The sequence below is a fragment of the Ornithorhynchus anatinus genome, chromosome 18, assembly GCF_004115215.2.
Source record: "Ornithorhynchus anatinus isolate Pmale09 chromosome 18, mOrnAna1.pri.v4, whole genome shotgun sequence".
NCBI lineage: Eukaryota > Metazoa > Chordata > Mammalia > Monotremata > Ornithorhynchidae > Ornithorhynchus > Ornithorhynchus anatinus.
The window spans coordinates 16,081,719-16,097,718 of record NC_041745.1 but is presented as its reverse complement, the minus strand read 5'-3'; the positions used below and the strand labels follow the sequence as shown (position 1 = coordinate 16,097,718).

The window sequence follows — 16,000 nt, the reverse complement described above, 5'->3', positions numbered from 1 at the left end:
CCTTTGTCTGCTTTAAAGAAGAGTCGTAGCCCGAGCCCGTGAGGGTAGGAAGGTTGAGTCTTGCGTTCTTTTGCGAAGATACTTTTGCTGAGTTTCATATCTTCCCCTCTCCATCGATGGGGAGAACTAGTAAGTTACGGTACTGATGGAATTCTGTTTTCAACTGAAGAGAAATTTTAAGTCATAGATTAAATGAGTGCGTGAAGTCGAGCAGCCTGTGAGATTTTTTTTGTCTTTTTTTTTTTTTTTAGGAAGCGGTATTTATGGCTTTGATTAAGGAGTCCGATTCCAAGGTGAATGATGCGTTTGACTTTTAAAATCAGCCCCCATCGAATTGTGCGTTCATGCAGTGAGTCTGATCACCAGCATTTAATTTCTACGTGCATTACAAAGACCAGACCTTTGTCCTCGTTTGTATACCTTAGGTTGTAATTGTAGAAAGATCGGGAGTAGACCGCTGTTCACCTAAGAAGCTCTCCTGACACTGCCCCGTAAATAACTGATTCCCCTCCCCCCAGTATACAAAGAATTACAGCTATTCTTAATAGAGGGTACCCTAATTATTTCACAGTTCAGTCAGATCTGAATTTCAAAAAGTTCTGTACTCTTGGCAGGAGAACATTTTATTCTCACCCTAGGGACAGGGTTTGGTCGGAGCTGTGTAATATGTTTTTCTTAGAAATTTGTTTGTTCGTTGCAGTTTGCTGAAGTCTCGGTTTTTTTTTTGGTTTTTTTGTTTTTAAATAACTAGGCAAATCTGGATACTATTTGCAGTCATTTTGTGCTTCTTGGTAACTTACCGGATGATGGGTATTCTGAGCTCGAATTAGTTTGCGTCGGCCTCCGATTTGGAAAAGTGGATCACTACGTCGTGTTCAGTAATAAGAATCAGGTAAATGTCTCTTTGTTCGGTTTGAAGGTTCTTGGCGTTTCAAGACAGTTTTTGCAGGCTCATTTTTACTTGATGCCACACGGACTGGACTTTGGAACATAAAACTGCTTGCTACGGTTTGGCGGTTTTCCCGAAACATTACCCTGCCATTTCCTTTGTTCTTGTTCTAGAAGTAGATAAAAGCAGGACCTATCTGCAGACGCCCTTAGAAGGCCGAGAACAGGTCTGCTAACTACAGGCTGAACCAGAACTTGATTCGGGGGAAAAAAATAAGACCCACCTCTCTTTCCTCAACATTTCAAAAAAAAACAAAAAAGCAACTTCAGTCCGGGACCAAAGAGCTGTCACCCCTTGACGTTAGTGGAGTGCCCTTAGTGTGATGGATTGGGTGGCAATCAGAATTAATCGGAAAAAAATAAGACCATCCTCTCTTTCCTCAACATTTCAAAAACGAAAAAGCAACTTCAGTCCGGGACCGAAAAGTTGTCACCCCTTGACGTTAGTGGAGTGCCCTTAGTGTGATGGATTGGGTGTCAATCAGAATTAATCTAGCGGGAACATAAATGTCACTTGCTGAGACTTAATAGGAGAAACATGAATTAATATTGACGGCTGACCCTTTTTTTTTTTTTCTACTTGCCTCCATCCCCCAAAAGGCAATCATTCAGTTGGACAGTCCTGGGTCGGCTAAGACAATGTGCAGTTTCCTACAACAATATCCATTTAACCTGGGTGACAAAATACTGACCTGTGCGTTATCGACCAAGAAAGCATTGCCGAAGGTGAGAGGAAAACTTGTACGGGAACATTTTTTGGTCTTTATGGTGAGGAAATGCGGGTCCAGCTTCCAGGGTCTCAAGGCGTGTGCAGGTGACGAGTGGCGGGGGATGCGATCACCGGATAGAAGGTTCCGGATCTGAGAACGTGTCTGTCACCCGTTCTGAGATCTTTATTCCACGACCCAGCTGGTGTCGTTTCGCCAGTGACCATAAAGTTAGGTCAAAAATGAAGAGCTTGCTGGCAAGGGCTTTAAGTGGGACGGTCTAATGAGGTAGCGGGGTGGCCGCTTCCAGCGCTCGGTGTCTCGTTCTTGTCCGGAAGAGCGCCGGGACTCCCGGCTAGTTGGGGCAGGGACGGGGCGCTTGGATCAGGGACCTCCCCTGTCTCACTGGCTGGAAATTGAGGGTGCTGCCAGCCTGCCTGGAAGGAGGTTTCTCTGAGCAGTAGAGTACGAGGGACTATGGAGAAAATTCCAGAAAAAGCGAAGGGGGTTGGGCGAGCGGACGCTAATTTTACTAGCCTGTCCCCATTACTGATCCTCCCAGCCCCCATCTGGTTGTGTCTCGAGGAGGGAAAAACTTAGGCGATAGGCTGGGAAGTGGAAAGGGAGCCCTTTTTCATCCATGGCTCGATAAACCTCGCCTTGGAAGTTTAAGCACAAGGTCATCGGCGGGGAAAACGCCGATACACCGAGTTTCTCCTCTCAGCCGGCGGGGCAACATAATGTTTCTGTTTGATGACCTCATTCGACCTTTAAAACACCCCTCTGTGTCAGTCCTTCGCAATAAACACCCCGTCCCTTGCCAGACGAGCCCTCCTTCAGTCTGAGTTCTGCAGCTGCGTTATTAGTGAGGTCCTGGAAGAGGCTGCTTCCCAGCAGGGAATGTTTGTCTTAATCCAAATTACCTCCTCCTCCCAAAATGAACCTCCTCGGGTCCGAGCAGTAGTTTCCGATATTCCCGAACGGATCCGCCGGGTGACACTTTTCCGGCCTCGATCTTGCCGGGTCTCCTGTTAGTTTTCGTTATTTCCAAACAGATCTACACCAGGTGAACCTTGCAGACGTCGGTGTTGCCCTATCCCTTGTTCTTTTTGCTCCTGAATCAAGCTGAAGTGATTTTTTTTTTCTTCTTGGCGGTGACAGTCAGTTTGGGCTCCGGGGCCAGAAGAGGTTTTATGTAATGAGAATAAGTTGTAGAAACTTTTTTTTCCCCATAATGTATACGGTGTAGTCACCTGGAACGGATTTTAGTGAGCTTTTTTCCTTTGTCGCACATGGCGAGGCCATATTTTAACTGATTGAAGGCTATTGTGAACTTAAGGTTACGTAGCTAAGTTGACTTGGACGGAAATAATCTTTTGTAGTAGCTGCTGTATTAAATACCGGATGGAATTTTGTTGCAGGTTCAAGTTATAAAAGAACAAGAACAGAGAAAAGAAAGGTATGCCGATTTAATTTCCTTTTCCGGTGTTCTGTTTTGAAAATGAAATTTTATCACTGGGCAGCTGCTGAAGTTTAACTCGGTGATATTTACGGTGCGTGGTTGTGCGTGTGCGATTTTTCTGTCTCAAGGGATTCTGTAAGTTAGGCGGTTCGGTTTGCTGGGGAAATCTGGAATCGCCTGAATGCACAAATAAGGATTTGAATTGAGAATTTAATGTATTTTAAGCATTGATCGTACCGAGCCGGGCCCTATCTCCCTCTTTCTTTAGGGAGCTTTAACACTCTGGTCATCTTACAGAGTGTTTAAGCAACATTTCACCACTCTGTTCGGTCTCTGGGCTTACGGGTTCTCCTCTGTCCTCACCGCCTTGGAAGCAAGAACGAATAATGTCCAAAATATTGTGACTTTGAAAAATCTAGTATTGAAATGAAGTCCATTTTTCTCCAGCTCTAAATTAGAGAAAGTGCTTTTCCTCCGTTTAGAAAGATCTGACTCCGGACTTCTCGGGTGTGTCCGTTCATAATGCGTAGGCTTTAAAGAGCTGATTTGAATGTTCTCTAAATCCCAGTCTTTATCAGGGTGGCGAATGCAGTGTTGGTGGGAGAGGGAAAGAGCGTGATTTTCCGTAGTATTTTTGTGACAGACTGGGTTAGTTTATTCATCCGATTAAGTAGGCTTTAGAACCTTTTTACTTTGTTTCACCCCCCCCCCCCCCCCCCCCCCCCGTAAAGTGAGGTTTAATGTACACATGCTTGAGATGTTGCACTTAGTAATGGCACATGCCTATGGCAGAGAAATAGCATCGCTTCTGCTTTGAATCACTTTACAAAGGTTTGTCACGTGGGCCTATTACCTAAACTCAGGCTCCCCCCCCCCCCCCCCCCCCCGACCCCAAACCAAACAAACTGGAGAAAGAGGAGGCCCTTCCCTGAAAAATCAGACGTAGAATTGGTGGCCAGGAGTACCTATAGCATGCAGAGAGCATTTTTAAAAAATCTGTCTGGTCCCAGTGGACTGTCATCGTATATTAGTATATTAGTCGGGCCGTATTCCAGGCTTTTAGAAAAGCAGCATAGTGGATAGAGCACGAGCCTGGGAATCAGAAGGTCGTGGGTTCTAACCCTGACTCCGACACTTTTCTGCCGAGTGACCCTGGGCAAGTCGCTTGACTTCCGTGCCTCACTTACCTCGTCTGTAAAACGGGATTGAGACTGTGAGCCCTACAAGGGACAGGGACCGGGTCCGACCCAGTTTGCTTGTATCCACCCCAGCGCTTACTACGGGGCCTGACGGGTACCATAATGATTTTAAACCTACCCCTCTCGTGCCACGGAAACGGAGCCCTCAGTAACGGCGTCAGTTGAATACAGAGGTTGGCCAGGCCCCGTTGGGTGGGCTTTGTAAATGACAGGCCCCCCCATACATAGGACAGGCAATGGAAAAAAAAGTCTGACCCAAAAAATACGAGAAACCTCCCCAAAAACCTTTCCCTTTCGTAAATGAACCGTGAAATGGTCTCAGAGTTTCTGCCTGGCAAGTTTCTATATTAATTAAAAAGGATATGGCTGTATTGAAACCAACTTTCTCCCAGTTTTACATTCCCTTTCTTGCCGTCGTCTCACATTTTGAAAGAATGCTTCTAAGTAGCTGTTAAAACTTCAAAATGCATTTGGGAAGTGTCCCGGGCCACAAGCTTCCCTCCCTTCCGATCCTCATTCAGTCCGTCCGAGCTGGGGCACGGGAGAGGAGTCGTTTGGGCGAAGTGGATACGGGTAGATCGTATCCGGTTTTGTGACCGGTAGAGGTAAGGAACTGTTGGAATCTTCTCCGTGATTGTCGACCCATCCGAGGAGGAGAACAGCTTGTATAAATGTAGTCCTTCTGGTAATGGCAACGTTAAACCCAGGAAAACAGCTCAGATGGATGTATTTGCTCAGTGGGGCCGTGTGGTTTGGTTTTGGGTTTTTTGCAGCGTAATTTCTACACGAGACCTCTGTCGGTAAGATAGAGGTCCCTGGAGCTGAAGATGCCGTCACTGTGCTGGTTAAAACCGATCAAATGCATTCTCTTGTTCTTCCCAAGGCAGCCATTTCCTGTGGCGAGTTCCATCATCTTCTGACCTGAACCTTATTGTATATGTGTGGCACTTGTTAAGCGGTCACTGTGTATCCAACACTGTTGGAAGCATTAAAAACCTTACAGCTGGTTTTAAGCTAATTCAGTTCTGAAACTACCCACGGAGAACTCAAGTATTTTCCACTGAAAGTATTTTCCACTGAATGTCGGGGCCAGTGGGGACAGAACCAAGAGCAGCCGGAACCTGTAGGTTTTAACCTCTGGGGAACGCTTTTGTTTTTCCCGGTACGATTTTCTCCGCTTTCGGTTTTTTCCTCGGTGCTTGGCCTCATTTTTCATCACTCGGATTCCGGTACCGTTCTTCTCCGAAGACCTGGCTGTGGGTTCGTACTGATGGCGAGGTCAGTGACTTCAAAAAACCGGCCAGTCAGATCTAGTGATCACCACCGCTAAGAGACTTCTCTGCCCAGCCGGGTTCTGGAAACCAGTCGCAGGAGATTGATTTCTGTAGAGAACGGCTGCTCGCGTCTGTGAGTTCCAACATTAGAATTACTGGAAACGTAAGCCCCGGCAAAGACGGGAGCTGCCTCTTGTATTATACTGCGGGTCAGTAGCTCTTATTTGCACCTGGTAAATCGTGTCCCGAGGTGTGCGGTCTTTTGAAGACGGCAACTTTTCTCGTTGACGGGCGTCAGAGAAAAAGAGATGTTTCGATCGGCCGTCCTCATCTTAACCCAGTGTTCCCTTGCCAGATGTTGTGCAACTTACTTTGGGTTCACATATTGCCCAATACTTGGGAAGGGAAGGGAAACCAATCCTTCTTCCCCTGTCCCGTCCCCATGTCTTTGTCCCCCCCCCGCCATCACCTGGGAGGGAGCCTCGTGATCAGAACCCGACTCAGAGGCCTTCTTGGATGGCCATTAAAGCCAAATGGGCGGCTCTGTGCCTCGCCCACAAACATTTTTAGACCGGTACTGAACCGGCCGGGCGTGTTAGGGTGGGAAAGATTTGAATCGTTCTAAATGAACTCCCCGAAGTCCTCGCGGAGCTACCGTGGTTGGGTTTCTCAAATCGTCAGGATGCGGGGTCCGTGAGTACCGGCAGTCGAACTTGAGATCCGGGAAATATGCGCTCCGTGCCGTAAGGTTTTATTTTTCGGAGAACGAGGGAGCGACGAAGGCAGCCGATGGGTCCGAGCGAGATTTTGGTGGTTTCCCGAGAGCCCGAACCTCCTCCACCCTCCGCTCGCCTGCGGGAGCTGTGACCATCGGGAGCGCCGCTGACGGGGCGCTCCGGTGGCGGGAGGCCCCACGGCTGGTCCCTGATTCATCCAGACCCTCCGAGGTCGTCCCTCACTGATGGCCGAGGACCCCGTGTTCTCTTTGGCCCATGCTGGCTCCGAAGAAGACTTTTCTTTTGAGAAGCACGGAGCCACCGCAAGACCCCCCGCCCCGCGCTTCTGGAAAGGGTGGTTTTCGCTCTTTCGGCGGCTTTCGACGGGCACGTCGCGGTGTCTCTTGCCTCGGGGGCTGCCTTTCCCCAGCTTACCCTTTTAATACGAGTACGTGTGGCTACCTCGTCTTATTCTGATGGCCTTCATTTTGGGCACTGTCTTCCGGGACTGACCGAGGCTCCTCTGGTGACCGTGCGAGAGAACTCGTGGGCTGCGGAGCCTTGGCGAAAGTGGTCCCTTCCTCTCTGGCTCAGGAAAGTCCAGGTAGATTCACAGAATCGCGCTTCCTCTGTTTGCGTGGGAAGATCAGGCCCGTTGCCTAACGCTTCCAGCGCGTTAACCCGCTTTGCTTTTTGACACGACCGACCGGGAGGACTTAATGCTTACCTTCATTTTCCTTCCCGATTAAAGGCGGGGGCTTGATGGTGGGCTCTCACGGGGAAACCCGATCATTCCCAGGTTTTCTTCAACCATCTCCCGGGCGTGTGGTTGGGCATTTTGTCCCGGGCCGATCCGTCCTTGGGCTTCAGCACCTCGGGAGTTCAAGTCCAGCTGGTGCCGGGTTCCGCGTGTCGGAAGAGGAGGCGATCGGGTTAAACGATCGAGGTCGTGTGTGGCACGGCTCAGCTTCTTCTCCCCTCTCCAGCCTCCGGTTCTTTCTCAGAAAAGGACCTCTCCCAGGGGTGGCGGTGTGACACTAAGACACTGGTCTTGTCTTCAGTCACCACTCCGAAGGGCAGCTAAGTACACGATTTTGAAACGTTTTTAGCGGAGGAGAAGCCGTCTCATATGTGCAGTTTACCTGTATATGTGCCCAGGCAGCCTCCTGAGTAAGCTCGATAAGCTTGAGATTGTCTGCCCTCTACCCAGAGGAGAGGCCCGACGGAGAAGTCGTAACCTGCACGCGATTCCCTTTGAATGGTAAAGAATCTCAGTGCTCGGGGCGTTTGCCTTTTCTTTTTTCTTTTCTAAAGGAAAGTAAACGTAGTGCCTCAAACACCTTAACCATTTTAACGCTGATAGGCTAGATTTCCCTATGCTGGTTACTAATGCATCAGGAAATCCTAACCGTCGGCGTCAAGAGGGTTAGTTATTACGGTTGAGCTCTCATCATAGTTTGATTTTTTTTGTTTTGTTTCTTTTTTGTTTTGTTTGTTTCTGTGTTTTTTTTGTTTTGTTTTTAAATACCTTTAGCCCTGGCTTGAAAAACTATCCTGTTGGGACAAGCGAGGTGCGAACAGCAGCCGATAAATCTCCAGTAAACCCTACTGTGATTAAGAAGGAAGCGAGCCCCACAGCCAACATCCAAATCATCCCTTTCAGGCCAAAGACCGAATCCTTCAAGGGACACCCCGAAAGAGCAGCGTGGAACTTGGGTCCCGCTTCCGGGCCGGCGGGAGTCGAACAGTCCGCGAGGGAGGCCGAAGTGGAATTAGCCGACTCGGCATCCATTTTGGCCAACATTGGATTATCCTCCGAAATCTGGGAGGAGTGCTCCGCCGATCTTCAGAGTGAAGACTTGCTGACCGATGACTACGCTCTAGTGTTCTCCCAGTCTCCTGACCTGTCCCCCGACGGAAAGCCAGGAGAGTCCTCCTGTGAAAACGACTTCTTCTTTACGGACCAGCCTAGAATTTCACCGTCCCTATCCGATGAAGACGCGGCGGAAGTCGAGGTGCCTGGAGTGATGAGGGAAGGGTTGCCCCTTCTCTATTCTGGGAACTCGCTGGAGGGGATTTCCGTGGAGGACGAACGGGCGGTGAGCACTCCGGAAACTCCCGAGAAAAGCAGTGACGCCGAAGGAAAGGAAGAGGACGGGGAAGAGCTCGAGGAAGCCGGGACCGAGACCAGAACTCGCCCGGACGCAGGGGAAGAGAAGCCCGACAAGAACGAAGCCAAGGCAAGCGTGGATATGGTGAAGTTGGAAAAGGTGGCCCTGGGGGTGAGAGAGACGGCCCCGTGGAGCCCCACGACCAAGACCTGCCGGGCCAAAGGGCCGTGGCAGGCGAAACCCAGTGAGCTTCCTAAAACGGGCCCCCAAGTTGTATCCCCCGCGGCCAAGAGCAGAGTCACCTCCAGGGTCGTCCTCAGCTCCCCGAGCCCGTCGAAGGCGAGAGCCGTCGTTCGGCCCGTCGAGACCGGACCCGAAGACCCGAAAGCCTTCTCCAGGCCTGAGCTGAGAAGCCGCCCGATCGCCGAGAAGAGACTTGCGTCCGGAGAAACGGGTCCCCTTCGAGCCGGCGGGGGCCGGACCGGTCTGCCGGGGGGCGGCTGCAAGGCTAAGCTCAGTCTCAGCCCGACCGCCAGAGGGGGAGGCGGAAAGAGCCCGATCCAGCAAGACAAGGACCCTAGAGTGGAATGTAGGGGTAGTTCAAAGCAGTCTCAAGAAAGACTGAGTAGAACTGCCATCGTGAAGATGGAGGACAGCAGCAATAAGGTGAGAAGGGCAGGAAGGCCGGATAGGCGTCAACTGTCCGATGACCCAGCTTCTCCCGCCACGGAGGGGGCGTGAGACTCTTTCTCCGTCGCCCTCCTCTGTCACTCCGCTTCTCCCCTCTCCCCTGCCCCCGTCTCCCCGTCCCCTCCCCACCCCGCCCTCATAAACTCTCCCCCTGATTCCGACAAGCCGGCCTGCCGGGAGATCCAGGATGGCAGGTTACCCTAGGTGCACTGGAAGTTTGTCACCTCGGCTGGCGTGAAGATGCGTTTCTTGGATAATACACCTGCAGGGCGGTTACCCTCTCGTACCGCGACCGCCGTGACGGGTCCTGGCTCGTACTTTACCGGGCGGTTGCCCAGCGGGAAAACTTCATTTTCTCGTCCCTCCTTCCGCGAGGGGAAGCGTCCTTCGTCGAGTCGTGGGTCGGCCCGCACGAGCCTCGGTTGCCGGGGGAGAAAGGAAGGAGACCGAGAAAGGCGCCGACGTTCATGACGGCCGGGCTCGGGTGATGCCGGCGCCGGCCGACTCGGGCGTCCCAGCAGTTCGCTCCACCTTGACCACGTTGGGGGGCGGAGGGGAGGGGCCGCTTCCTCGCTTGACGATCTGGTGGCGGGTTTAAACGCAGTCCGGTCGCCGCCCCGTCCGTCCCGTTTTACTTCCTCATCTGTTTACTCTTTCAGGCTCCCGCTGGGCGAAACGTCAAGAATCTTAAAACCACCATCAGTAGAAATGTCCAGCCTAAAGAGGTGAGGCAGCCAGATTGTGAAACGAGGCGGAAGGGGTTGTGGGGGAGACCTAAGGGATTAGGAGGCCAGCTGTCCTTTTCCGCTGCTTCGACCTTACCTTAAAACTGTCGAGAATGATCCGTCGTAGAACTTGACGTAATAAACGGGGCCACGGGCCGTCGGTTCATCCGATGGTATCTGAACGCCCGCCGTGCGCGGAGCACTGCACCAGAGCATCTGGGAAAGTACAGTAGGTCACCCGAGCCGATTTAAAGAGGCATCACTCTGGAAAGGGGAGGTATTAGAAAAAACAAATGGATCTACCAGTCGAGGCCCAAGTCGCACAGACCGAACGGTCTTCGAAGCGCCTGGATCCTCTCGTAGAATCGGCGCGGTCTGAACCGAGGTTAGGGTACCGTAGCCCAGTGAAAGACTACTGGCTTAAGAGACTGAGTTTGAGGATCATCCCCTTCCCTGGGGAATTTTATCTGGGCCTTTGTCTTCCGTGTGGGTAGAAAGGCCCTCAGTTAAACACGCTGCTCGAACCGCCGCTCCCACTCATGGGAAGAGTTGCGAAGATGCGTCTGCCTCGATGCGCTCTTGCACGGAACTGCAAGAGTTTAAGTAGTTTCTCTAGGGGAGCCAGAGCTTTGACAAGTTGAGGCTCCACCCCGATACCGGCTGCGCAGGCGTGTTCGATGGTTCCGGGAGGGCGACGGAAGACGAGACTAAAAACTATGCTTTGTTGCTGAGCGTTCTGGTTTTCGCATTTTTTTTTTTTGTAAAAAAAAAATTCGGTCGTGGAATCACACGTTGTTTAAATCACTCTAGCTGGGCTTTAACCTGCATAGACCCAGTCTGAGGTACTGGGAATTTGACCTTTCAGAGCTCCAGTTTCATTTACAGCCCTGGAACGGCAGTCGATTAGATTTTTCTTTTTTGAATAGCTCAAAGCGGTTAACCCGCTTCTAAAAACACCACCTGAATACAGAGAATTTGCCTTGGGCTTTTGACAAAAGGTAGCCCTCTGTTTTGTAGATGAACACGTTCATTTTCACGGAGTAATCGCACCCAGTTCCACTGTAACGTGTTTTCATTACAGTTTGGGTAGAGCCCGGGGAGACGTTTTGGGGCCTTATTCCGTCAATCCGTTCAGGTGCAACACGTCCCACGGATTGGTGCAAATAGTTGGCGTTGGTCGAGGCTCGCTGTGGTTCGACGTCCCAGCCTCGACCTCGCTCTTATCGCCCCGACGCAGTCGGCTCCTTTGAGTTCCTCTGTCTCGTTTTCACCTTTATGGCTAAAAAAAAAAAAAACCAGACAAGTGGCCTAATAGAGCCCAGGCCTGGGAGTCAGACGACACGGGTTCCTCATCACAGCGCCCTGTTGCCCACAAGCCAGATGGCCCCAGCCTCTCTGGGCCTCGGTGGGATTCAGTACCCGGTCTCTCTCCTCCCCGGACCGGGAGCCCCACGAGGGGCGGACACGGTGTCTGATCTGGCGGTCCTGTGTCTACCCCGCTGCTTAAATGGGCGCCGAAAAGAATCAGTCGTTATTAACAATAATAATGATAAACGCCACTGTAATTACTGCTATTATGCGCGTGTGTGCGGCCGAAATGGGCCAGCGCCCACAGCGTGAGCTTTTTTTGGAGGAAACAGCGTGGCCTAGTGGAAAGTGCACGGGCCCGGGAGCCAGAGGCCCTGGTGTCTAATTCCAGCTCTGCTGTGTGACCTCGGGCAGGGCACTTAGGGACTCCGTGCCCTTTCCCTCATCTGCGAAATGGGGATTAAGACTGGGAGCCCCACGTGGGACGGGTCCAACCTGATTAAGCCTATGTGTACCCCGGCACTTAATACAGTGCCTGGCCCATAGTGATCGCTTAACGAGTACCGTTAAAAGGAAAAAAAAAGAGTCCACACAACCCGTATGTTATAGGAGACCTGGGTGTGGTTATTATGAATGTTTCCTCGGTAAAGCTTTTATATCGTGACGGGGGGAGTTGGTGGGAGGGGACGAGCGGAGTCACCTAGAGACGGTGCTTTGGGAAAGGCTAAGGCTCCCAGGCAGTGTCCAACCAGATTAACCCCGTGTCTACCCCGGTACTTAGTACAGTGCCCGGCACGGGGTGAGTGATTAAGAAATACAGGGGGAGGAAAAAAGGCCCAAGATGCTAGAAACGTTGGCCTGAAGTAGCCTGGGGCGTGGCGTACTCCTGGAGCCTCCCGGGAATCCGGGAGTCAGTTGTGTCCCTTCTTTCGTCCCTCACAGGAGGAGGAGCTCTTCCCATTTAATTTGGATGAGTTCGTTACGGTGGACGAGGTGGTGGAAGAGGTGGATCCTCCCACGCCGGCCAAGGTTCCTCCGCCGAGAGGGAAGAGGAAAGAGCCCCCCAAGAACACCCTCTTCCCCGAGCTCGGCTCGAAGAGGCGGAAAGAGAAGAGCTCGGGACCCCGCCTGGTGGAGAGCGAGCTCTCTTTTGTCACGCTCGATGAGATCGGGGAAGAGGAAGAGGCCGGGCGGCCGGCACCCGGGGAGCCTCCCGTCCGGGCGGGGGGCCGCCCGCGGGCCCTGCTCACCGTGGACGAAGTGGCCGACGAGGAGGAGCTGGCTCCAGGAGCCGGTCGCCCCCGTTCCCTGGTCACTCTGGATGAGATCACCGAGCAGGAGGACGGCCCTCCCCGCGGCGGGGCCAAGGCCGGGGCCCCGCCCTTGGCGGATGACGACGAGCGGGAGCCCTTGGTCACGGTGGATGAGATCGGGGAAGTGGAAGAGCTCCTCTTGAGCGAGTCGTCGGCCCCGAACCTCGGCCCCAAGGGCGAAGGGGACGGCGGCGGGAGGGGCCCCCTGGACTTCCTCTCGGCCGAGCTGCCGGAAGACCCCGCCGCCTTGGTCACCGTCGACGAGCTCCACGACGAGGGCCTATACCAGCCTCTGGTCACCTTGGACGAGGTGACGGAGGAGGACGAAGAGTTCCTGGAAGACTTCAACAGCCTGAAGGAAGACCTCAACTTCGTGACCGTAGACGAGGTCGGGGAGGAGGAGGAGGGAGAAGGTGGCGTCCCGGCGGTCGCGGCCCACGAAGCGGACAGTTCCACCGTGAAGCCGGAGCCCCGGGAACGGGCGGAGGCGGTAGATAAGAGGGCCAGGAGAGGTGCCGCTTCCCTCGGTAAACCGCAGGAGAAGCCGGAGGTCGCTCACGGCAGGGATCTGAGGAGTAAGAAGGCCTTGGAGATGGCGCCCCGACCGGAGATGGCCCGACAGCCGGCAGGTAGGAGCGTGGCAGGCTCCCTTCCTCCCGAGGGCCTGGCGGGGAAGGGTCGACTTCTCCAAACGGACACTGCCCCGCCCAAATCGAAAGCCGGTGGGGGGGAAGCTCTCGGGCTCTTGAGAGTAGCCTGCCGGCCCTCGTGCGGGAAAGAGAGGAGGGCAGTTACTGCAGGCAGTCTTGCCCCAGTCGGGATCGCAAAATGTGAATCCCCAATTCTTTTCTTAATCACAGGGCCCTGCTTGCGCAGGGCTGGGACGCTTCAGGGGAGCGAGGTCAAACCGGAAAGCAAGCAGCAGCCTCCAGGTGAGAAGGTCTCCCGTCGGGTTTTAGCTAGCGAGCGAGACTCGCGGAATCTTGTCCTTCCGCTCTTTAGAAAGAAAAAAATAAATAAAGGACGCCTGTCTTTAATCTAAAGAGGATCGTTTGGACAAGCAGTTGTTTTTGTTCTCCCCCCCCCCCCCCCCCCCGGAGATTCTGAGAGTGGGTGGGCCTAGCCGGACCGGTTTTCCTGACATCCTGTCCCATCCAGTCCTCTCTCTGGAGTAACCTTCCAGTTGCGGCGTGTGCGGCCTCTGGGAGTTCTCCGTTATTTTGGAGTCCTGCCGGCCAGAGTTGGGAGGCTGGAGAGGTGGAGAAATCTTTAGCTGCAGCACAGCCAGGCGGTACCTGTACCTCTTGGATCTTCCCGTTCCCTCGTCCGGCAGTAAGAGGCGAGGCAGAGAGCGCGGCAGAAACTGCCGGACGAGGGAACGGGAAGATCCACCCGCTGGGAGGCGAGCGGCGGGCGGGTCTGTCGGTGGTGATCGGTCGGAATGCCGTTTCCCCTGCCGATGTTTATACATTCTCCGTAGCCCCAGATGACAAATGTACCTCTTGCCTTCGAAGCTAAAATCCCGGCTAAGAGAGGGAGACCCAGGAAAAGGCCGTTGCCCGAGGATGTCACCGCGGCAGAGCCGGCGAAGCCCCAAGAGGGCCCCCGGGCCCCCGTGGCCAAAACGGAGCCCACGGCGGACGTCCCGGCCCCCGGGGACCGGCGGCGGCTGCCCTCTGCCCTTCCGGCAAAGGGGCAGAACACAAGGAGAAGCGTGGCCGTCCCTCCAGCAAGCGGTCAGAGTGAGGACGGGGCGCGGCCCGCCGCGAAAACGGATCCAGCTGCGGAGATGCATCCTCCCAAGGCGCAGCCAAAGGGAGAGGAGAAACAGCCACTCGGGAAACCCGGGAAAGGTAAGGGCCGGGGAGGGGAGCGGGGGCCCCGTGGCTCCAGAACGGGACCTTCCCCTCTCTGAGCGCAGTCCTCGGAAAAGGCTCTGCGCCCGGTTGCCGGCCAAGGGGCCCCGGGGGCGACAAGAAACCGGGCTCCCGGGGGTAGACGGGGGACCAGTCTCGCCGCCAACTCCCTGCCTGGCGCGTTCTTCTTGTAAAGCGATCCTTCCACTTGAGCGGGGAAAACCCGAGCGCCTCAGATTCCCGGCAGAGCTCTGCTCCCCGGGTCCCAGGTCCCCGCCGAGGGCCCGCTTGATTTGGTGGGATTTCTCCGGGCCTGAGCGGGGCCTTTAACCGTGCCCCCGCACCGCCTCACCTCAGCTTCCAGCCACGACTGACCAGAGGGGATGGGAGGAGAAGTTTTCTACCCCGAGCAGTGTCGGGCTCCAACGGCCAGCCCTGCCCCCCCGGGTAACAGGAGTCTTCTGGCCCAGGGTCTGGTCCGGCCGCAGCAATAGAACCTGGTTGGCGAGTAATGAAAGCGTTGTAACGGGAGCCTCGACGCCTCAGTGCGTCGCAGAGGGGATGGGAGCTCCGGCACGGTCGGTGGGGTGGTGTTCTTCCCTGGGTGGGCAGGGGACGGGGAAGGGACAGGTTTCAGGTAGGAGGATTACGGCGGCCTGAATGGGACCGCTGAAAGGTGGCGAGGCCTTGAAATGCCAGCCTAGACGGGCTGAAATAGCAGGAAGGGTAATGGAGGTCTGAGGAGGCGTGGGCTTTAGGAAAGCTTTTGAGTGTAAGGCAGAGACGAGCCCGGATTCAGCCGGGCGCAGCCTTCTAAGTGACCCTAGGAAGGTCTTGATTTTAATCAGCTAAATATTACTGTCACCCCCGTCTGTCAATCCAAGCTGAACCACAAGGGCAGAGAGTTACAAAACGGCTAAATGAATCAGTGGTATTTAATAATGATGGTGTTTGTTCAGCCCTCACTGTGTGCCAAGCACTGTTCCCGAGCGCTGGGGAAGATGCAAGGTAATCAGGTTGTCCCAAGTGAGGCTCAGAGTCTCAATCCCCATTTTACAGCTGAGGCGCCGTGCCCGAAGTCACACAGTCGACAAGTGGCGGAGCCGGGATTAGAACCCACGACCTCTGGCTCCCAGGCCCGGGCTCTTTCCACTAAGCCGATTGTATTTGAGTGCTTAGCGTGTGCAGAGCACCGTGCCGTGCGCTCGGGAGAGTAGGGTCCAACACGTTCCCCGCCACGATTTGAAGATTGGCCTTTCCGCCGCGTTGCGGGGATCGGGGCGTCGTCGTCGGTTTCTTGAGCGGGCACGTGGTTACCCTGAACGTTGAGGTGAGAATGTTTTTAAAGCGGGCTAAGCTCACGGTGGCTCAGGTAACGAATGTGACCCGTACGCGACGGGGTCTGCCCCGTGGCAGGCCGAGTGGAGGATTGAGCTCTGCCCCCGTGGCTCCGGCCTGGGGTTATCCGGGCCCGGTGGTGGACGGTTGTGGCCTAGGGTGTCTAAGAAAGAGGGGAACGGCCACCTGGGTGACGTCGTTTCCTTTGCAGATGCACTTATCGTTGGCAAGAGACTGATCCCCTGTTTGTCAAGTTACCTAAATAAGAGTGAGACGACCTCTTAAAACCCACACGGACACTTGAGTTTCTTGAGCATAGAGGCACGGTTGCGTTCACTGTCTCCGTGATGCCC

General features: G+C 54.0%; 1 protein-coding gene across 3 annotated transcripts in view; it reads left to right on the top strand.

The window, feature by feature from the left end:
- The window catches only part of ZNF638 (zinc finger protein 638), a 63,299-nt gene that overhangs the window by 44,630 nt on the left and 2,669 nt on the right, over positions 1-16,000 (top strand). For all 3 annotated transcript variants that reach the window (XM_029083103.2, XM_029083102.2, XM_029083100.2), the window contains 9 exons: positions 252-293; positions 752-892; positions 1,549-1,674; positions 3,077-3,114; positions 7,841-9,083; positions 9,767-9,832; positions 12,083-13,082; positions 13,314-13,385; positions 13,968-14,306. In XM_029083103.2, the coding sequence (XP_028938936.1) occupies positions 252-293; positions 752-892; positions 1,549-1,674; positions 3,077-3,114; positions 7,841-9,083; positions 9,767-9,832; positions 12,083-13,082; positions 13,314-13,385; positions 13,968-14,306 (3,067 nt within the window). The remainder of the gene's footprint in view (positions 1-251; positions 294-751; positions 893-1,548; positions 1,675-3,076; positions 3,115-7,840; positions 9,084-9,766; positions 9,833-12,082; positions 13,083-13,313; positions 13,386-13,967; positions 14,307-16,000) is intronic.